Source organism: Carica papaya, chromosome 4 (genome assembly GCF_054855325.1).
Source record: "Carica papaya isolate Zhongbai chromosome 4, ASM5485532v1, whole genome shotgun sequence".
Classification (NCBI taxonomy): domain Eukaryota; kingdom Viridiplantae; phylum Streptophyta; class Magnoliopsida; order Brassicales; family Caricaceae; genus Carica; species Carica papaya.
This window is the reverse complement of record NC_142312.1, coordinates 28,391,159-28,412,712: the sequence shown is the minus strand read 5'-3', so window position 1 is coordinate 28,412,712 and position 21,554 is coordinate 28,391,159. Positions and strand designations below refer to the sequence as shown.

Genomic DNA, 21,554 nt, shown 5'->3' with positions numbered 1-21,554 from the left:
GTTGTCCCTTAGTATCACATTCCACCCTCAAACCGATAGACAATCAGAGATGACGATTCATACATTGAAGGATATGTTTCGAGCTTGTGTTTTAGATTTCGAGGGCCATTGGGATGATCACCTACATTTGATAGAGTTCGTCGATAATAACAACTACTAAACAATTATCAGCATGACTCCGTACGATGCATTATATGGCCACCTCTACAAGTCGCTGATCTGGTGAGAAGAGGTGGGTGATAGAAACTTATTCGGCCCAAATCTTATAGAGGATACTACAGTTAGGATAGTTAAGATCAGAGAGAATATTTAGACAGCTTAAAGCAGACATAAGAGTTATGCGGACACCTGAAGGATGAATTTAAAATTTGAGAAAGGTGATCGAATGTTTCTCAAGGTCACCCGTTTCAAGAGAATCAGTAGGTTTGACAAGAGAGAGAAATTAAATTCTCAGTTTATTGGGCCATTTGAGATCTTAGACAAGATTGGTACGACCTCCTACAGATTGACACTACCTCTAAAGCTATTCAGGGTTCATAATGTATTTCATGTATCCATGCTACGCAAGTACTATTCGGATCCCTCACACATCCTGTCCCACGAGCCCTTTTCACTTTAGGAGGATGTATCTTATGAGGAGGTACCCATAGGTATTGTAGATCGGAATAATAGAGTACTTTGTAATTGGGAAATTTTCTTCGTCAAGCTTCTATGTCAGAACCATACGTAGGAAGAGGCCATTTTGAACTGGAATCAAGCTTCAAAGTCCACTACTCCCCCCCCCCCCCCCCCCCCAACTGTTCAACTGAGTGAGAGGGTGACCAATTTGAGGGACTAAATTTTCTTAAAGAGGGGAGAGTTGTATACCTAAGCCCGAAAATTAGATCGGAATAATTTTTTTATTAATTTAATTATAAAATAATTATTTAATTTATTGTATTTTATTTTTACTAAATTTTTGTGAAAAAAAAATTAGGGACGAAATTGAAAATAATTTTGGAAAAAATGGGTAAAAATTTGAATTTGTGAGGTGTTTTTTAAAGAAAAATTAAAAATAAAGAATCAAAATACAAATAGAGAAAATTCGACCACATGAGACAACCAAGTCAGCAACCACGATGAACCAGAGCGCGTCGCATGATAAAACATGCTAACGTCGGCGCCACAAGAGGGACACGCTGGTGATTCGCATGCTCAGCGATCCAACTGCCCAGGATTGATCCTGCGCGCGTGGACAGCCTGGATGCATTCTCCCTTTAGGCTTGATAAGATGGATGAGATCAAATGTGAAGAACGGACGAGATTCAGCCATGCCATCAGCCTAAACGGGAAATGATCGAATAGTTCTCCTCACTCTACGTCAACGTCAACGAACGACACGGATCAATGAAGAGAGGAGTATTTAAATTTCTCTTTATAGGGGAACCCAAACACTAACCGCCAGCCCTCGCTGGAGAAAAAGAATAAGACGCTAAAGAAGAAGGCCGACTGTTGATCGTTGCTGCACTGGAGCCACGACCGATCGCCACAAAAGGTAAAATTTTCTCCTACCTGCTCGAAATTCAATTTCGAACCTTCCTGTGGTCATATCAGAGCAAAAGGGACGACAGGTGAGCCGAAAATCGTAGACAAAGCCTAGCGGAGCTATTGCAGTCAAAATCCTAAAATTTCCCTGATGAGCCATTTTCTTTTTTCTGTTTTACGCGATTCTTTAATCATTGTGTTCGTCGTTCCTTTCTATTTAGGTTAGCTGAAGAAAAATTCCCAGTCGTGAAGAAGAATCAGCAGAGTCGCCGTACCCGGAGACTCTCTGCTGGTATATTCGATTTTTTAATTTTGCTGGCCAACCGAGACTTCCTAACATATTTTTTTTTGCAGAAATGCATATAAAACCGGCTAAAATTTGCCAAAACTGGCCAAAATCAGCCATGCCAAGGCAAATCACCAGTGTGGGTGGCAGAACCGGCGCCAGAGCACAGCGGTGGTTCCATGCTGGAATCCTAAAATTGGTCGAAAAGGATTTTCAACACCGATTTTAAGTTTTTTTAGATATTTTTAAGTACGTAACAAGTATTTTGGGCTCCCACAGAAAAAATTCAAAAAATCCAGAACACGTTCGGAGGCGTAGTAGATAGTTCGACATTTTAAAATACAGATCCGAGTAAAGATCCCTTACCCTATTCTTGGTTATAGTAAATTGAGGATTAATAATCGATAATTATGTGTTTTATGAAAAATTTAAAAAATACTAAAAATATTATAGGTCACTAGTGGAGCCACGAACCGATTAGTTCATATTTGTTCTGATTCCCTATTTATTTTTTTGTACTGCCTAAATTGCTTACTATTATACTGTGCATGTTTATATTGATAGTTTTTATAGTATTCTCGATTATCTAGTTTATTTGGTCCATTCTTACATGATTTATCTTGTTATCTGGATACTCGGTTATTAGTTATGATAAATTAAATTGCTTGCTTAAATGCCGTTTAAATTAATAAGTGTTTATGACATGAGACGTTAGTATGCTTTGGTGGCTGTTTGGAGAATCTAAATAAATAAAAGCTTAATGGGCATCCTGGAAAAGAGCAGACGAAGCCGGTACATAGAAAACCCTAATGTGGACATTACCCCAGTCGGACGAGGCTGATAAGTCCCATACCGTAATGGTTTAGGAGATTTGATTTATCTTCATACCGGACGGAGTATCAAGGCGATGGTGTTTTTAGTGCCCATTATCTGACACGGTATAGGGACGACCGGTCTAATTATCAATTCTTGATATTGGATCCACGAATGAAGAGATATTCTTATGGACCCCTAAGGGTCCTAGTAAGTAGGTTAAAAAAAGGAAGAATTGTAATCCTATGAATGAAATTAAAATGTCATTTAGTTATTTGTCGTCACATGTTGATTTTAGAAAAACTGTAACAGTAAGTATCAAATAAAAAATTTTAAAGTTAAATGTATTTATTTAGTTATTTTTTTATTTTTACCAACCTCCGATTTTTCGTATATGTGATTAATGTGATATTCTCACTGGGTTAGTGTAACTCATCTTTTCATTAACTATTTTAGATCAAAAAGACTAAGATCCAGATCTCGATCAGTAAAAGAGTTGTGAGTAGTTTACCTCCCGAACTCCCTTCAAGTGCTAGTGAAAGTTGTTTTAAAATGTTTATTTATTCACTTTTCTTTAATTACTGTTTGTTTTTTAGAAGAAACATTCTCATAACCCTATCGAGAAATCCAAATTATTGTGTAAGGAATGTAAATCTAACTTTATTGTTCGCTTCCGTATTTAAATTATAAATTCATTTCTTTTAAGGTCTCGGGCCTTTACAAACCTGATTTAAGGTAAAACAGTAAAGAACCCAAAGTTACATGTTTATTAAAATGTATGCTTGTTGTGATTAAATCGTCATTCTAATTTTATTTAGTGTTGTGTGTTTGATAGACTAGTAGTTAAAATAGAGAATATTAACATTTTTAGTAAAACAGATAAGAAATGCACTAGCATTTGAATTTCATTAAAATTATACTCAATCGGTTATTTTATGTTTTTTAAAACCTTTTAGTTTTCTGTATTAGTGATAAAATGTTAATATTTTTATTGAGATAGTGTAGTTCATTTTCTTTTTATTAACTATTTTATATTAGGATGATCAAGATTCAGACCCAGAATAGCAAGAAACCAGCTAAGCAATCATCTCTTTCCGCTCTGCCAATCTCAAATCAAGGTTATTGAATACTTCGTAGTGTTATTTTCGTTTTAGTTTTGAACTTTTTTTATCCCCTATTTGGGCATTCTAAGTAAACACGTAAGGAATGTAATCTTTAATCTTTAATTTCTTCTACCAAATGAAAAATTCAGTATTATTTATATTATTATTATTGAGCTAAACGTTCTAAATCCCTGATAGGGGTTTGAGCCTTTACAAGAAAGGTCAACCTTCTAAACACTTCGATCTCGTATGAGCTTAGGTTTATCAGAGATTAGATTTAATAGCTGAAGGCTTTATATATGGGATGTTCCTTATTTTAAACTGACACCTAAACCCGTCATTGTTGAGCTTGCTTAAGATTTTGCAAATGATCGCGAGCCATATAAAAAGAAGCAGACTATGGAAGGTGCTTTTAAGGTTCCGTAACAGTGGAGGTTTCTCAAATACTACCTTATCGGGGCTCTCACGGGTGCTACTAGTGCTGTTGGATATGTCGTCAATGGTTCGTTTCTTCCTCTGCTCACATTCAAGATTGTTTTTGTGTTTTCTTTTGGAAAATGTTTTGTACTTAGCTCAAAGTAAGAGTGACAATGCGATAATGTTGTTGAAGATTAATGTAGAAATGATAAAATATTTTATTTATTAATTTGAATTCAAATAAAATTTATCTTTACTTAGATTTAGAACATGTTTATTTTTTAAAAAATATGTTATTAATAAGAGTTTATCTTATATAATATTTAATTTATATTTATCTACTAAATAGTAATAAATTATTTTTAAAAAATTTAAATTTGATGTAAGCTTATTTAAAAACATTTTAAGTAATGGTGTTGTTTATGAATTTCTTTGAACATTTCAAATATGGAATTCTAAAGATTAAAAAAAATGCTTTTGGAATACAGGTATAGATTCTGTTAGTTTTATACTTAAGGAAATGAAGATATCAAAGTTGTGACATCTCTAATCCATTTTATGTGCAGTAATATAGGGGTGGGGTTTTCTGTACTCAGCTGTCATGACAGGTGAGGGTCCCTTATCAATGTTTTGTTTGCAATTCTTGTAATACTTCATTCATCCATGCTTCTATCATGGAACTCCTCTAATCGGATGTAAAAATATAAAATAATTGGCTTTACCAAATACAGAAATCTGATTTTAAATCCCAAATATAATAGAAGCAATGGAAACCTTATTTGGATCTAAGGAAGGTGGCAGAAGAACAGATTAAAGTATGTCTCATATCTAGTTAGTAATTAATGTATCATAATTCTTTTACAATTCTCTTCGTCTTTGAACTAATAATGTTTTCTTCAACTATAAATTCTTGCCATATAGTATTATGCTGGACTAATCTCAAACAAGCTTCTTCCAGACTTACATCCATCGGAGCAACATGTCTTCACACTGGTTCTAAATCTTAATGAGACACTTCTTCGTACTGATTGGAATGTGAGAACTTGATACTCATGCATAGTGTTTGGTGATAGTTACCCTTATGCACGTCCCATGCATAAATTTCTTCAATAGGATGTTTCATTTAAAATAAGTGTTAGTAATTCCATGGTAACTTTGGAATCAACTATTCTCTAAAATAAATAAATTTATCCTTGGAATTAGCTTCTGTTGCTTGGATGACAAGGTACTCCATAAGACTGGATTAGATAGTATATGTATGTTTGTAATGTAGCGCATCAGTGTCCATCTTGTTTATTTGGTGGAAAAACAATCATTCATAACTTCCTTTTTTTTGGGTAGCTAGTTCTGAGTTGCAACCTAGTGTTTTCCCTGTTAATGTTTTGATGAGTGGGTTAATATGCACAACCCAATGTTGTGTATGGGACAATTTTTTATACAACTATTTATGTCTATAATGATTTCACTTTTTTTCTTGTATTCTCTAGCATATGAAGCGTGACAAAGGCTGGAGAACATTCAAAGGCAGGGGGTTGATGCCTTCTTGGAACATCTTGCTAAGTTTTATGAAATTGTCTTGTACACAGACCAAAACTACATGGTGATTTACTTTAACTCATTTGGATTATTGTTTTTGTTAAAATTCAGAAACTAGTTATGATATCAACTGTTTCTCTTTTTTTCTCTTCATGTGTTGGGGGCAGTATGTTGATATAGTTTGTGATAAGCTGGATCCAAACAACTACATACGCCACCGAGACTTACAAGGCCTGCTACCAACTATGTGAATGGCAAGTATTGTAGGGTATGTTATTGGTATTTACCTGCATTTGGTAATCTCTTTCTTTAGTTGTCTTTATGGTAATCTACATACAAGCCATATCTTTTGTGGATTTCTTTTCTTCTTCTTTTGAGAAAAACATATCCTTTTGGACTTAAGGAAGTGATTAAAGGTCCTTGATCTGTAGTAACGTATCATCATCTTTCATACGATTAGCCTCTTTTCCTCAGCTCACAAATCCTCTTTTTAAACAGCTCGATAAAATGGTATTTTCTGTTTACGAACCACCATCTTTTTTGGCAGGATCTTTCTAACCTCAAGAGGAATCCGGCAAAGATCCTTCATGTGAGTGGTTATGCATTTGATAACAGCCTTCAGCCAGAAAACTGTGTACCAATCAAGCCATTTAAGCTCGACTTTGATGAAACAGCTCTTTTGGATCTTATTCCATTTCTTGAATATGAATGTCCTGCAATGTCCAATGAATATGTTCTGTATAATTTTGATATTTTCTTCTTTAAACTTGCTTGATTGTGGAGGTGAAATTTTTGTTTATGCAGATGTTGCTCGTAATTTTCCTGCTGATATCAGAACTGTGCTATCATCCTATGAAAGAAAGGATGTTGCAAAGGAGTTCCTCGAGCGCTCAAATAAGTATCATAGGTACGAGTTGTTTTCTGTGATTGTTTTACTTATACCATAATTTTTACTCGTAAAGTAAAACAAGAAGTGAATTTAGTGAGCTGCCGTTTGAAATGATCATATGATGATGCATATGGATGCAAGAAAAAAATAGGCATGGACGGTTCTGGAAACTATGAAGACATGAATTTGTACGGTTCATAGAGAGTGATGGAGATGAATACAACGAACTTCATTCAACATTGGCTTTGCAAGTCAAAATCATTTCTGGAAAAAATATTGTACATATATTATGTTCCCTTTCTCTTCATCATTTAGATCCCTTAACCTAAAAATTTGGAGTTTGTTCTTTCCCTGTATTATATAACTCATTTTGGCTTCCATAAATTTGACGAAATCAGAATTTTGGTTTAATGCGTCTGAATACTATACTTGTATAATCTCATACTCTTTTTTCTTTTTCTTTTAATCATAACAGTTTCTTTGAATGGACATAATTTACTTTGAACTATTTAGTTTGTGATAAATAATTACAGCTCTCTTTTACTTCTTTATAATAATTTTACTATTACATGTAAGGATCCCAGTATAAATAGAGAAAAATAGATTAAGAAGTACAAAATCTGTAATGGTGCACAAAGTGACAATACCAATTATTTTGTTAGTATTTCTATCTTCGAGAGTTTAATCCGAAATTTAGATTGTATGACTTGTTTTATTGTTACCGAGACGTATGAATTTTAATTAAAAAATATAAATTAATAATTTCATTAACCATTTATATTGGGAAGTAATTTAAACATATTTAAAAATATAAAATTACTTAGTAAGTAAAAAATAAGATAAAATAATACACCGATTAGTCAAAGTCGGTGGTCGCGTTGACCACGTTCCATCTTCTCCCAACGAGTTTCGTTTTCGCGCCCGCGTTTTTATACCCGAATATAAAATGACTGTAAAAGAAATCGGAAATATAAAATGACCAACAAGAAGGTCAACGTCCTAAACGCCATCGCCATGACTCATTTGAAAACCTTACTTAACTCCGAATTTGAGACTCCAAATCTAAGAAGAAAAGAAGAAAACTGTGTTCGATGGCTCTTCGATCTCGCATCAGCTCAGGTTTATCGGAGACTAGATTCAACAGCCGAAGGCTTTGCACATGGGATGTCCCTTCTTTTGAACCAACACCTAGGCCCGCTGTTATTGAGTTAGCTCGAGATTTTGTCAACGATCGGGACCCACGTAAAGAGAAGCAGACCACCGAAGGTGCTGAGGAGGTTCCGCAACACCGGAGGTTTCTCAAGTACGGCCTTATTGGGGCTCTCACGGGGGCTACTGCTGCTGTTGGATATGTCACCAATGGTTCGTTTCTTCCTCTGCTCACGTTCAGGACTGCTTTTAGTGTTTTCTTTTGGAAAATGCTTTGTATTTAGCTCAAAGTAAGAATTACGTTGTGAGACTGAAGAATACAAAATTTTTGCTTCTCGACTGTTGAAGTATGATTGGAACCAAAAGTTCTCTGACTTTGTTTGGATTAAGCGACAAAACTAATTTCAAAATTGCTAGAACTGTGATTCATCTTTTTATGTTACTTTCTTTCCAAGAAAGAACTATGGAGATCATCAGAATTACCAATCAGTTCAGTAGTTAGTAATGAACGCAAATTGATCGGGTAGATGGCGAATTCTTAAGATCTCATAATGTATTGAATGTGCATTGATCTAGCATTATGACTTTGATTCACTTCACTGTTCTATAATTGATTTGCAGCTTATACTTCAGAAGAAATTGATCACAAGACAAAATCATTCCGCGAATCTGTAAACTATAAAGTTGGAGATGATGCATTGCCTATTGATGTAAGTAAGGCTAAATCATTGCTCTGAAATTAGATTTTCAATTTAATTGTGCTCCGGTAATTGATGTTGCTTATGAATTTCTTTAAACTTTTCAAATGTGTAATTCTAAAGATTAAAAAGAAAAAAGCTTTGGGGATAAATACTGGGTATAAATTCTGTTAATTTCATACTTAAGGAAGTGAAAATATCAAAGGAGTGACATCCTCTAGTCAATTTTATGTGCAGAAATGTAAGGGTTTTCTGTACTCAGGTGTCTTGACAGGTGAGTGTCTGTTATCAATGTTTTGTTTGCACTTCTTGTAATACCTGATTCATCCCTGCTTCTATCGTGGAATCATTATTCCTATTGCATGAGCTCTTGGGATTGCTTTGTGTTAATTATTTTATTCTCATTCTTATTTATTGCCCACTGCATACTGTGGATAAGAATGTCGAAGCTATAGGCCAGATAGCTTGTGACTTTTGTTTGTTCTCATATATGCTCTCTACAATTCACCATTCTGTGAAACAAGGAGTAGGAATTCCTCTCATTGGATGTGAAAGTATGAAATACAATGGAAACTCGCTTCTTTGATTATCAATGATATTAGGAATGAAATTTCTTATTTATTTATTATTCCAGTTCCTGCTAAAACGATTGAACTTTATTTGCATCTAAGGACGGTGGCAGAAGAACAGATTAAAGTATGTACCATATCTGCCTTATAATTAATGTATTTTAATTCTTTTACAATTCTCTTAGTCTTTGAACTGATGATATTTGCTTTGATTATAAATTATTGGCATATAGCGTTATACGGGACCAACCTCAGACAAGCTTCTTCCAGACTTGCATCCATCAGAGCAACATGTCTTCACACTGGTTCTAGATCTTAATGAGACACTTCTTCATACTGATTGGAATGTGAGAACTTGATACTCATGCATAGTGGTTGGTGATAGTTACCCTTATGCACGTACCATGAATAAATTTCTTTAATAGGATGTTGCATTTAAACAAGTGTTTGCAATTCCATGGTAACTTTTGAATCTACTAAGCTCTAAAATAAGTAAATTTATCTTTTGAATTCACTTCTGTTACTTGAACGACAGTGTACTCCATAAGACTCTGGATTAGACAGTATATGTATGTTTGTAATGTAGCGCATCAGTGTCCATCTTGTTTATTTAGTGGAAAAACAATCATCATAACTTCCTTTTTTTGGGCAGCAAGTTCAGAGTTGCAGTTTAGTGTTTTCTGTGTTAAGGTTTTGATGAGTGGGTCAATATGCACAACTCAATACTGCGTATGGGACATTTTTTACCAACAACTGTTTACGTCTATAATGATTTCACTTTTTTTCTTCTCTTTTCTGGCATTTGAAGCGTGACAAAGGCTGGAGAACATTCAAAAGGCCTGGGGTTGATGCCTTTCTGGAACATCTTGCTAACTTTTATGAAATTGTTTTGTACACAGAGCAAAATGACATGGTGATTTACTTTTACTTGTTTGGATTACTGTTTCTGTTAAACTTCAGAAACTAGTTATGATATCAACTGTTTATTTTCTTTTTTTGCGGTGGGGGTTGGGGGGCGGGGGGGTTGCAGTATGTTGGTCCAGTTTGTGATAAGTTGGATCCAAACAAATACATTCGTCATCGGCTTACGAGGGAAGCTACCAACTATGTTAATGGCAAGTTTTGTAGGGTATGTTATTGCTATTTAACTGTTTCCACATTCTTTTCTTTGTTTTGCATCGATTGAGTCAGCTATTCTGAATTTCATTTGGATGGGATTGTGCTATACTTTTGTACCTCTATTTGGTCATCTGTCTCATTAGTTGTGTTTTTGGTGATGTACATCCAAGCCACATTTTTTGTTGATTTCTTTTCTTCTTATTATATTGAGAAGAACGTATCTTTTTGGATTTAAGAAAGTCACTAAAGGTCCTTGATCTGTAAGAATGTATCATCACCTTTTATACGATTAGCCTCTTTTCCTCAGCTCACAAATCCTCTTTTCAAACAGCTCAGTAAAATGGTCTTTTCTGTTTAGGAACTATGTTTTTCTTTGGCAGGATCTGTCGAAGCTCAATAGGGATCCGGCAAAAATCCTTTATGTGAGTGGGTATGCATTTGATAATAGCCTTCAGCGAGAAAACTGTGTACCAATCAAGCCATTTAAGCTCGACTTTGATGACACAGCTCTTTTGGACCTTATTCCATTTCTTGAATGTGAGTATCCTGCAATGTCCAATGAATATGTTCTGCATAATTTTGATATTTTCTTCTTTAAACTTGCTTGATTATAGAGGCAAAATGTTTGTTTGTGCAGATGTTGCTCGTAATAGTCCTGCTGATATCAGGACTGTGCTATCATCTTATGAAAGAAATGATATTGCAAAGGAGTTCCTCGAGCGCTCCAAAGAGTATCATAGGTACGAGTTGTTCTTTGCGATTGTTCACTTATACCACAATTTGTACTAGTAAAGTAGAAAAACAAGTGAAATTGTGAGTTGCCTTTTGAGTCGATTAAATGATGATACAGACGAATGCAAGAAGAGAAGAGGCATAAACGGTTCTGGAAACGATGAAGACCGGATTTTGTACGGTTGATGGAAGGCGAAGCAGATGAATACAACATACATCATACGACATATGCTTTGCAAGTCAAAACCATTTCTGGTACAAGTGAAGGAACAAATAAGTTGAGCATGTGTGTTTAATTAAACAGTAATTAGTTTTCGGTTTATTGAAAATAAATAATTAACGTAATTATATTAAATATTCTTATTCTATTTTTTTTTTCCCTTAAATTTTTGAAATAGATTATCCAAAATGTTTCTAATAAAAATTACAAAAAAATATATATATTTTTGTTGAATATGAATGACGTGTGTTTGTGTTGTTATTATTAATTCATATAATTTTGTATTTATATAATATTAATTCATATAATAATGACCATAAATTTACTAATTACAAAAATAAAACAACACCAAAACCATTGTTTTGTCGTTTCAGATGTTTTAACTACTTCTTTACAGAATAGGTGAAAGATAGCCAATAATTTGGTGGATGAAGAAACTTTCATATATTTATTGAACCATATTTTTAAATATATAAGTTGAGAAATAATTAAATTGGTTATGCATTAAAGTAATTTTAAAATTATTTAATATTTTTTCATTATGTGGCTATTACTCTCATAAACACCAAGACTAACATATATATATATATACACACACACACCCACACATACATATATAAGATTTGTTTGATTTTTTGTAAAATATAAAGTAATGATACAAATTGGTACTTTTATTTTTCCCTATGTCTTATGTGTTCGTTAATTAAATATATGAGTTTTAATTAAATATATATTTTAATAATTTCGCTGACCATTTATTTTTTAGAATAATTTTAAAAAATTTAAAATATAAAAATTACTAGTAACTGAAAAATAAAATAACAAAATAATACACCGTTGACTCGGCTCCATCTTCTCCACAAGGAGTTTCGTCCTTATAGTCAAATATAAAATGACTGTTAAAAGTAATCAGAAATATTAAATGACCAACAAGAAAGTCAACGTCCCAAACATCGTCGCCATGACTCATTTGAAAACTAACCTTAACTCCGAGTTTGAGACTCCAAATCAAAGAAGAAAAGAAGACGAAGAAGAAAAATGTGTTCGATGGCTCTTCGATCTCGCATCAGCTCAGGTTTATCAGAGATTAGATTCAACAGCCGAAGGCTTTGCACATGGGATGCCCCTTCTTTTGAACCAACACATATGCCCACCGTTATTGAGGTTGCTCGAGATTTGGTCAACGATCGCGTCCCACGTAAAGAGAAGCAGACCACCGAAGGTGCGCTGGAGCTTCCGCAACGGTGGAGGTTTCTCAAGTACGGCCTTATTGGGGCTCTCACGGTGGCTACTGCTGCTGTTGGATATGTCACCAATGGTTCGTTTCTTCCTCTGCTCACGTTCAGGACTGCTTTTAGTTTTTTCTTTTGGAAAATGCTTTGTATTTAGCTCAAAGTAAGAATTACGTTGTGATACTGAAGAATATAAAATTTTTGCTTGTCGATTGTTGAAGTATCATTGGAACCAAAAGTTCTCTAACTTTGTTTGGATTAAGCGACAAAACTAATTTCAAGATTGCGAGAACTGTGATTCAGCTTTTTATGTTACTTTCTTTCCAAGAAAGACCTATGGAGACCATCAGAATTACCAATCAGTTCAGTAATTAGTGATGAACGCAAATTGATCGGGTAGATGGCGAATTCTTAAGATCTCATAATGTATTGAATGTGCATTGATCTAGCATTATGACTTTGATTCACTTCACTGTTCTATAATTGATTTGCAGCTTATACTTCAGAAGAAATTGATCACAAGACAAAATCATTCCGCGAATCTGTAAACTATAAAGTTGGAGATGATGCATTGCCTATTGATGTAAGTAAGGCTAAATCATTGCTCTGAAATTAGATTTTCAATTTAATTGTGCTCCGGTAATTGATGTTGCTTATGAATTTCTTTAAACTTTTCAAATGTGTAATTCTAAAGATTAAAAAGAAAAAAGTTTTGGGGATACTCGGTATAGATTCTGTTAATTTCATACTTAAGGAAGTGAAAACATCAAAGGAGTGACATCCTCTAATCAATTTTATGTGCAGAAATATAAAGGTTTTCTGTACTCAGGTGTCTTGACAGGTGAGTGTCCGTTATCAATGTTTTGTTTGCAATTCTTGTAATACCTGATTCATCCCTGATTCTATCGTGGAATCACTATTCCTATTGCATGAGCTCTCGGGATTGCTTTGTGTTAATTATTTTATTATCGTTCCTATTTATTGCCTACTGCATACTGTGGATAAGAATGTCGAAGCTATAGGCCAGATAGCTTGTGACTTTTGTTTGTTCTCATATATGCTCTCTACAATTCACCATTATGTGAAACAAGCAATATTCACAGATTTAGTCCAAAATTTTTGTCTCACATCTCAATGAGACAACATGCTTCGTACCCTATCACAAAACGTTATATTTATACGTTCTGCAATACTATTTTGTTGTGGTGTCCCAACACAAGTGCGGTGTCTCACTAGACCTTCAGTACTGCAGAAGTCATCAAATTCATGATTGCAAAATTTTAAATTATTGTCGGTCCTAAGACACTTGATCTTCCTCTCTGTCTACTTCTCAATCATGGTTTTCTATCTGACAAATGTTGAAAATGTCTCTTTCTTGGATTTCAGAAAATATACTATACCTTCTTAGAGTAATCATCAATCAATGTTATAAAATACTCGGCATTACTTTTGGAGGAAACTCTATATGGACTCCATAAGTCATAATGAATATAATCCAACTTACCTCTGATCTTGTGTACTGCCTTTTTGTTGAATTTCACTCTATTCTGCTTGTCAAATACACAGTGTTCACAGAAACCCAAAGTTCTTTCTTTATACCCATTCATCAAACTTTGTCTGCTCAAAATAGATAACCCTTTGTTACTTATATAATCCAAATGTAGATGCAACAATTGATTATGCTTATTGCTCCCTAATGCTGCGACAGCTTCTCTTGAAACTATATTTCTCTGAATAACATATAATTTAGATTCTAAATTATCTTTCATGAGTACCTCGGAGCCTTTACAGACTTTAAGAATACAATTCTCTGCATGATATTTGTAACCCTGAGTCGCCAATGTAGAAAAAGAAATAAGATTTCTCTTTATATGAGAAACATGTCAACACTCAATAGTCCTGATAATACTATCAAACATTATTAATCTGATATTATCAATCTCAGTTATAGATAACGAACTGTTATCTCCTATATTTACGGTACCACTCATTTGTTTGTAAGTAGTAAACCAATGCTTATGTGGACACATATGAAATGTAGCACCAGAATCAAGAATTCAAGAGTTCTTTCTATAATCCGAATTCACAGGTAGAACTACTCTAACACTACTATTATCACTATCATCAGAATTATCCATGTCGACTATATTAGCAGAACTCTCCTGCTCATTTTCTCTATTCAGTATAGGACAATCTCTCCTAAAGTGACCATTCTCCCCATACTCAAAATCGTTTTTCTTTTTACCTCTACATTTTGATTTGTCCATGTCTTTCCCCTACTTACCAAACCTTCCTTTTCTGTTCTATACTCAGTAAAGTTTTTTTGTAACTCTTTCGATTTTAGTGTGTTACTAAAATCATCTAGTGAAATACTAGCTTTCCCATGCAGTAGAGTATTAACAAAATTCTCATAAGAAGATGACAATGAACACAGAACAATCAATATTTGATCTTCATTTTCAATATGAATATATATGTTATTTAGGTTCATAATTAAAGAATTAAACTCATCAAGGTGTTGTTTAATGGGCGTACCTTCACTCATTCTGAAATTGTACAACATTTTTTTTAAGATAAAGATAGTTTGTCAGTGATTTTATAGAGTACAAATCTTCCAGTTTCTTCCACGCAGCTGAAGCTGAAAACTCTTCAGCAATCTCTCGCAGAACATTGTTATTGACACTCATAAAAATCGCACATAAGGCTCTATCCTGTATACTTGCCTTTTCTGACTCTCTCATACCTTTAGAATATCTTTCTTCAGTTGCCCCCTACAAATCTTATAGTACCAGAGACGATTTCATTTTAATTTTCCACAAACTAAAACTCGTACCACCATCAAACTTCTCTATCTTATACTTTGTGGATCTCATCTCTAATACTTAAATTGTGCACTAAAAAACCAAACAGAGAAAAAAAAAATACTGTCAGAAAGCAAAAAAAAATCACCACTGCACAGAAAACTACCCAACACAACCACCGGAACACCGCACGCGCCTCCATGTGCCTCCACACGCTGCACAAACTATTACACGTGCGGCCGCCGGAGATGTCACGCACGACCGCAGGTTGCCTCTCACTGCCGCTGGGAAATACCAAGCAGGAATGTGCAACTCGATGGATCTGACATGGATTTGGTGAAAACGTGCCGAAAAACTGCTGGGAACGCTGAAAATCGGGCCTTTAGTGAACTGGGTGCCGCTGCACTGGTTTGTCTTCTCCGGTGTGCATTCTCCCTAACCAACTCTGGTTTCGTGCACAGATGAGGCCAAACGTCGCGGAACCGCCTTCAGTTTTTCTTCTCCGACCCTCCTCATGCGGACCCAATCTGTTTTTCTTCCAGTGGCCGGGGACCAGTTGTTTTCTCCAAACCACGCGGTCTCTCTTCTCGATCTGCCCTGGTCGCACCGATAGATCATCCCGCACCGCGACTGCAACTGAGCTTCTTCCACCACCTCGTGCAGGAAACGTGCAGATCGAATCTGATCTGGTCACGCTTTGTCTTTTTCGCCGGCAACCACCGCGCCGGAGACTGTTTGGTTGTACAGGTCCAGCCAAACAGGTTCATGGTAACTTTTTAACTTCTTCTAACTTTCTCTCATTAACCCGTGTTAAATCTGAGCTCTGATACCACTTGTTGGAGAAAATTAATCGCTGAAGCATGCACAATCATATCAAAGTAAAAATAGAAATAAAAAGAACATAAGAATTTTACGTGATTCGGCAGTGTGTCTATATCAACGAGTAAGACTTGTAAGAAAGAATTTCATTATGTAATTTGAGAGTACATCACCAATATATTAACAAACCTATTTATAAAGAGATTAACAGAGTTTTTCATAAATAAAAACGCTTTAGAATATACATCAAATATTTTCTAAAATAAATATAAAGAAAACCTAAATATATTATCTCTAAAATATAGATAAATATCACCATAATTAAAGATATATAACATCTATAAACTATAAAGTTGGAGATGATGCATTGCCTATTGATGTAAGTTGGGCTAAATCATTGCTCTAAAATTAGATTTTCAATTTATTTGTACTCTAGTAATTGAGATGTTACTTATAAATTTATTTGAACTTTTCAAATGTGTAATTCTAAAGATTAAAAAGAAAAAAGCTTTGGGATACTGGGTATAGATTCTGTTAATTTCATACTTAAGGAGGTGAAAATATCAAAGGAGTGACATCCTCTAGTCAATTTTATGTGCAGAAATGTAAGAGTTTTCTGTACTCAGGTGTCAAGACTGTAACGACCCTGAAAATATCCAAAAGAAGCAAATGATAATTAAAGTGTGGAAGCAAAATCAATGTTCAAGTTTTACATTCCTTACACAATAACTTAAAGTACCAACTAATGTTATAGAATTCACCATTTTGAAAGAAATAAGGAAATGAACGGAAAATAAAGAAAACTAGCATTCTACTTGCAACCCTCTTGCGGAACGGGTTTTGGATCCTGTTTCTCTTGATATGAAATTGTTAAATAAAGGATGAGTTACACTAACTCAGTGAGAATATTACATTATATCACCGACACAGAAATGAAGGTTGGTAGAAAAAAATAAAAAATAACTAATGGAGCACTAAATTAAGCAAATTCATTTATCAATAATAAAACCGTTTACCGTCCACTTAACGTAGTGAGATTTATGGAAAACAACCTATGAAAAACAATAATATTATATATATCATGGTTCCGTATATACTTGGTAACATAGTACATATTATACTTTTATATTCAAATCATTAAACAACAATTGCCCCTTTTTCATCACCAGCCTGCTGGTATCCATGGGGGTACATAGGGATGTCCCCACTACGCGTGAACCTTTTTCTTTAACATTCTCAATTACAAGTCGTCCCCATACCCCGTCCGGTATGAGCACCAAGTTACAAGTCTTCATACCCGTCCGGTATGAGACACGTTCACGGTAGGTTTTTCTATGTACTCGGTCCGTCCACTATCTCCCAGGATGTCCAGTAAGGTTGTTGTTTCATCTAGTCACTTAATCACACAAGTTTTTCGTTTACCTTTAACTTCTATTTTTCCAATTCAACCATAAATACGTAAAATAATAATACATGCATTCAAAGTTATAAAATAAATCACTAAGGCACTATCATGCATTTAAACTGTAAAAACAATCAACAGAAATCAACATAGAATAGTTTCCGATTATGACTCCATTAGCAATCCGTAATTAATCATGAATATTTTTTAAATTATACAGAATACTGTATTTATTGTTAATTAGATTTCAATTTTATAACAGAGAATAAGGTGAGGGATTCTTATTCAATTTGAGACCCGAAAAACTAAGCTGTTCACTGCGCCTATAAGCGGTTCATGGGTTCCCTGAATTTTTCTTCGAAAATTAACACGCGCTATAAGTGCCTACAAATGTCCCAAAAAAATTTTAAATCAGTCTCAGAGCTCACTTTGGCCAATTTCAAAATTCCGACACAGCGGTTTTGCTGTGCTCCGGCGATGGCGTCGCTGCCCGCAGCGACAATCCGCCTCGGGTCGGCTGTTTTCGACTGATTTTGCCTCAATACCTGTGAGAAAATATGTTAAGGAGTCTCAGTTGGCCAAAAAAATACAAAAAATTGAAACTCACCAGTGGTGGGGCTCTCCGGTGCGGCGGCTCCTCCAGCTCACGTTGCGATTGAGTGTTTTTTTCTGATCAACCTGTGGAGAAGGAAATGGTGATCACAACGGTAAAAAAATCACGCAGAACGGGAATCAAAAAAGATCTCATTAGAGGCATTTTGTGGAGTGGGACTTTGTCCACGTTTTTCGACCAATCGGCCGGTCCTTTTACTCTAATTTGGTCATGGGTGTGTTTAAAATTGAATTCAAAGCAAAATAAAATTTTTTTACCTTTTTTGGCGGTCGGAAAGGGCTCTAGTGCCATGGCGGATGGCGACGACCTCTTTCCTGACGGCTGGGTCTTCTTCTCCGGCGAGGGGGTCTGGCGGCTAGGGTTAGGATTGGTATTGATGGGGGTTATTTATATCCGTCCGCTTTTGATATGGGTCGTCCATCGCGTTTGATCTGGATCGTTCGATCATGATTAAATAGGGAGCGAATCTGGACGGTTCATCGCGATCCAATCTGGATCATCAATTGTGATCTAATCTGGGTCATCCGATCGCGTTCAAAATCTGACCTTCTGATCGCGTTTGGGGAAGGAAGATATCTAGGCCGTCCATAGGCACGGGAACGAATCTGGACCGTTTGATCGTGGGCACGTGGATCGCTCACGTAGTGCCGCGTCAGCGTCTGCTGCCACGCGGCGTGTCCTGATTCATTGGGCTTGCTGACTGGGCATCCGACATGGCAAAACTTCTCTAAATTGTATTTTGACCCCCGATTTCCGATTTTTTTTTTCAAAAATAACTCCATAACCAAATTTTTACTCCTTTTTCTTGAAATTGTTTTCAATTTCATCATTCATCAAATTTATTTTATTTTTACTCCAAAATAAAATTAAAAAATTACATTTAAATAAATTTAATTTACATTAAATTTAAATTTGGGCATTACAAAGATAGGTGAGTGTCCGTTATCAATGTTTGTTTGCAATTTTTGTAATACCTGATTCATCCCTGCTTCTATCGTGGAATCACTATTCCTATTGCATGAGCTCTCGGGATTGCTTTGTGTTAATTATTTTATTCTCGTTCCTATTTATTGCCCACTGTATATTTTGGATAAGAATATCGAAGCTATAGGCCAGATAGCTTGTGACTTTTGTTCGTTCTCATATCTGCTCTCTACAATTCACCATTCTGTGAAACAAGGAGTAGGATTCTTTGATTATCGATGATATTAGGAATGAAATTTCTTATTTCTTTATTATTGCAGTTCCTGCTAAAATGATTGAACTTTATTTGGATCTAAGGGCGGTGGCAGAAGAACAGATTAAAGTATGTACCATATCTGCCTGGTAATTAATATATCTTAATTCTTTTACAATTCTCCTAGTCTTTGAACTGATGATATTTTGCTTTGATTATAAATTGTTGGCATATAGCATTATATGGGACCAACCTCAGACAAGCTTCTTCCAGACTTGCATCCATCGAAGCAACATGTCTTCACACTGGTTCTAGATCTTAATGAGACACTTCTTCATACTGATTGGAATGTGAGAACTTGATACCATGCATAGTGGTTGGTGATCGTTACCCTTATGCACGTACCATGCATAAATTTCTTTAATAGGATGTTGCATTTAAACAAGTGTTTGCAATTCCATGGTAACTTTTGAATCGACTAAGCTTCAAAATAAATAAATCTATCTTTTGAATTCACTTCCGTTACTTGAACGACAGTGTACTCCATAAGACTCTGGATTGGACAGTATATGTATGTTTGTAATGTAGCGCATCAGTGTCCATCTTGTTTATTTAGTGGAAAAACAATCATCATAACTTCCTTTTTTTGGGTAGCAAGTTCTGAGTTGCAGTCTAGTGTATTCCGTGTTAAGGTTTTGATGAGTGGGTCAATATGCACAACCCAATACTGCGTATGGGATATTTTTTATCAACAACTGTTTACGTCTATAATGATTTCACTTTTTTTCTTCTCTTTTCTGGCATATGAAGCGGGAAAAAGGCTGGAGAACATTCAAAAGGCCCGGGGTTGATGCCTTTCTGGAACATCTTGCTAACCTTTATGAAATTGTTTTGTACACAGACCAAAATGACATGGTGATTTACTTTTACTCGTTTGGATTACTGTTTCTGTTAAATTTCATAAACTAGTTATGATATCAACTGTTTATCTTTTTTTTCTTTTTTTTTTGGGGGGTGGGGGGTGGGGGGGAGGGTTGCAGTATGTTGGTCCAGTTTGTGATAGGTTGGATCCAAACAAATACATTCGTTATCGGCTTACAAGGGAAGCTACCAACTATGTTAATGGCAAGTTTTGTAGGGTATGTTATTGCTATTTAACTGTTTCCACATTCTTTTCTTTGTTCTGCATTGATTGGAGCCAGCTATTCTGAATTTCATTTGGATGGGATTGTGCTATACTTTTGTACCTCTATTTGGTCATCTGCCCCATCTTTTGTTGGTTTCTTTTCTTTTTGTTGATTTCTTTTCTTCTTCTTTTGTTGAGAAGGATGTATCTTTATGGACTTAAGAAAGTCACTAAAGGCTCTTGATCTGTAAGAATGTATCATCATCTTTTATATGATTAGCCTCTTTTCCTCAGCTCACAAATCCTCTTTTTAAACAGCTCGGTAAAATGGTCTTTTCTGTTTAGGAACTACGTTTTTCTTTGGCAGGATCTGTCCAAGCTCAATAGGGATCCGACGAAGATCCTTTATGTGAGTGGGTATGCATTTGATAACACCCTTCAGCCAGAAAACTGTGTACCCATCAAGCCATTTAAGCTCGACTTTGATGACACATCTCTTTTGGATCTTATTCCCTTTCTTGAATGTGAGTATCCTGCAGTTTACAATAAATATATTCTGTATAATTTTGATGTTTTCTTCTTTAAACTTGCTTGATTGTAGAGGCAAAATGTTTTTTTATGCAGATGTTGCTCGTAATAGTCCTGCTGATATCAGGACTTTGCTATTGTCTTATGAAAGAAAGGATATTGCAAAGGAGTTCCTCGAGCGCTCCAAAGAGTATCATAGGTACGAGTTGTTCTCTGCGGTTGTTCACTTATACTACAATTTGTACTAGTAAAGTAGAAAAATAAGTGAAATCGTGAGTTGACCTTTGAGTCGATTAAATGATGATACAGACGAATGCAAGAAGAGAAGAGGCATAAACGGTTCTGGAAACGATGAAGACCGGATTTTGTACAGTTGATGGAAGGCGAAGCAGATGAATACAACATACATCATACAACATTTGCTTTGCAAGTCAAAACCATTTCTGGTAAAATTTGGTACAAGTGAAGGAACAAATAAGTTGAGCATGTGTGTTTAATTAAATAGTAATTAGTTTTCTGTTTATTGAAAATAAATAATTAATGTAATTATATTAAATATTCTTATTCTATTTTTTTTTTCTCAAATTTTTGAAATAGATTATTGAAAATGTTTCTAATAAAAATTATAAAAAATATATATATTTTTGTTGAATATGAATGATATAGTTTAGTCACATGTGTTTGTGTTGTTATTATTAATTCATATAATTTTGTATTTATATATATTAAAATAGTATTGGTTATAATATATAATACAAAAAATATTATATAAAATGTTATATTAATAATCATAAATTTAAA

At 34.8% G+C, this 21,554-nt stretch overlaps 2 protein-coding genes and 1 pseudogene across 5 annotated transcripts; all 3 read left to right on the top strand.

Moving 5' to 3' along the window:
* Positions 1-4,553: 4,553 nt before the first annotated feature.
* LOC110820730 (mitochondrial import inner membrane translocase subunit TIM50-like) lies at positions 4,554-6,626 on the top strand (annotated as a pseudogene).
* A 904-nt stretch (positions 6,627-7,530) lies between these two features.
* LOC110820731 (mitochondrial import inner membrane translocase subunit TIM50-like) lies at positions 7,531-11,291 on the top strand. The gene is made up of 10 exons (XM_088218724.1): positions 7,531-7,930; positions 8,339-8,427; positions 8,653-8,689; positions 9,050-9,111; positions 9,218-9,331; positions 9,793-9,897; positions 10,015-10,113; positions 10,484-10,640; positions 10,741-10,843; positions 10,954-11,291. Exons 1-10 carry the CDS (start codon positions 7,660-7,662, stop codon positions 10,997-10,999), a joined length of 1,083 nt encoding a protein of 360 aa, XP_088074850.1. The 5' UTR covers positions 7,531-7,659; the 3' UTR covers positions 11,000-11,291.
* Positions 11,292-11,855: 564 nt separating this feature from the next.
* On the top strand, positions 11,856-21,407 carry LOC110820838 (mitochondrial import inner membrane translocase subunit TIM50-like). Of its 4 annotated transcripts, XM_088218720.1 has the most exons (10): positions 11,875-12,373; positions 12,782-12,870; positions 13,092-13,128; positions 19,167-19,228; positions 19,336-19,449; positions 19,910-20,014; positions 20,140-20,238; positions 20,593-20,749; positions 20,850-20,952; positions 21,063-21,407. In XM_088218720.1, exons 1-10 carry the CDS (start codon positions 12,094-12,096, stop codon positions 21,106-21,108), a joined length of 1,092 nt encoding a protein of 363 aa, XP_088074846.1. In that variant the 5' UTR covers positions 11,875-12,093; the 3' UTR covers positions 21,109-21,407. The 4 variants fall into 4 exon arrangements, with proteins under 4 accessions (XP_088074849.1, XP_088074847.1, XP_088074846.1 ...); XM_088218723.1 differs by lacking the exon at positions 21,063-21,407 and having other exon boundaries at positions 11,856-12,373; positions 20,827-20,951; XM_088218721.1 differs by lacking the exon at positions 19,336-19,449 and having other exon boundaries at positions 11,867-12,373; positions 19,167-19,248; positions 20,571-20,749.
* Positions 21,408-21,554: the final 147 nt, after the last annotated feature.

Bases quoted from the DNA above. Each gene is read 5' to 3' on its own strand.
- LOC110820838 (XM_088218720.1), top strand. From the start codon at position 12,094: ATGTGTTCGATGGCTCTTCGATCTCGCATCAGCTCAGGTTTATCAGAG. The intron at 12,374-12,781 runs GTTCGTTTCTTC...ATTGATTTGCAG, and splicing joins TGTTGGATATGTCACCAATG to CTTATACTTCAGAAGAAATT. The intron at 20,750-20,849 runs GTGAGTATCCTG...TTTTTTATGCAG, and splicing joins TCTTATTCCCTTTCTTGAAT to ATGTTGCTCGTAATAGTCCT.
- LOC110820731 (XM_088218724.1), top strand. From the start codon at position 7,660: ATGGCTCTTCGATCTCGCATCAGCTCAGGTTTATCGGAGACTAGATTC. The intron at 8,690-9,049 runs GTGAGTGTCTGT...TTATTATTCCAG, and splicing joins GTACTCAGGTGTCTTGACAG to TTCCTGCTAAAACGATTGAA. The intron at 9,112-9,217 runs GTATGTACCATA...ATTGGCATATAG, and splicing joins TGGCAGAAGAACAGATTAAA to CGTTATACGGGACCAACCTC.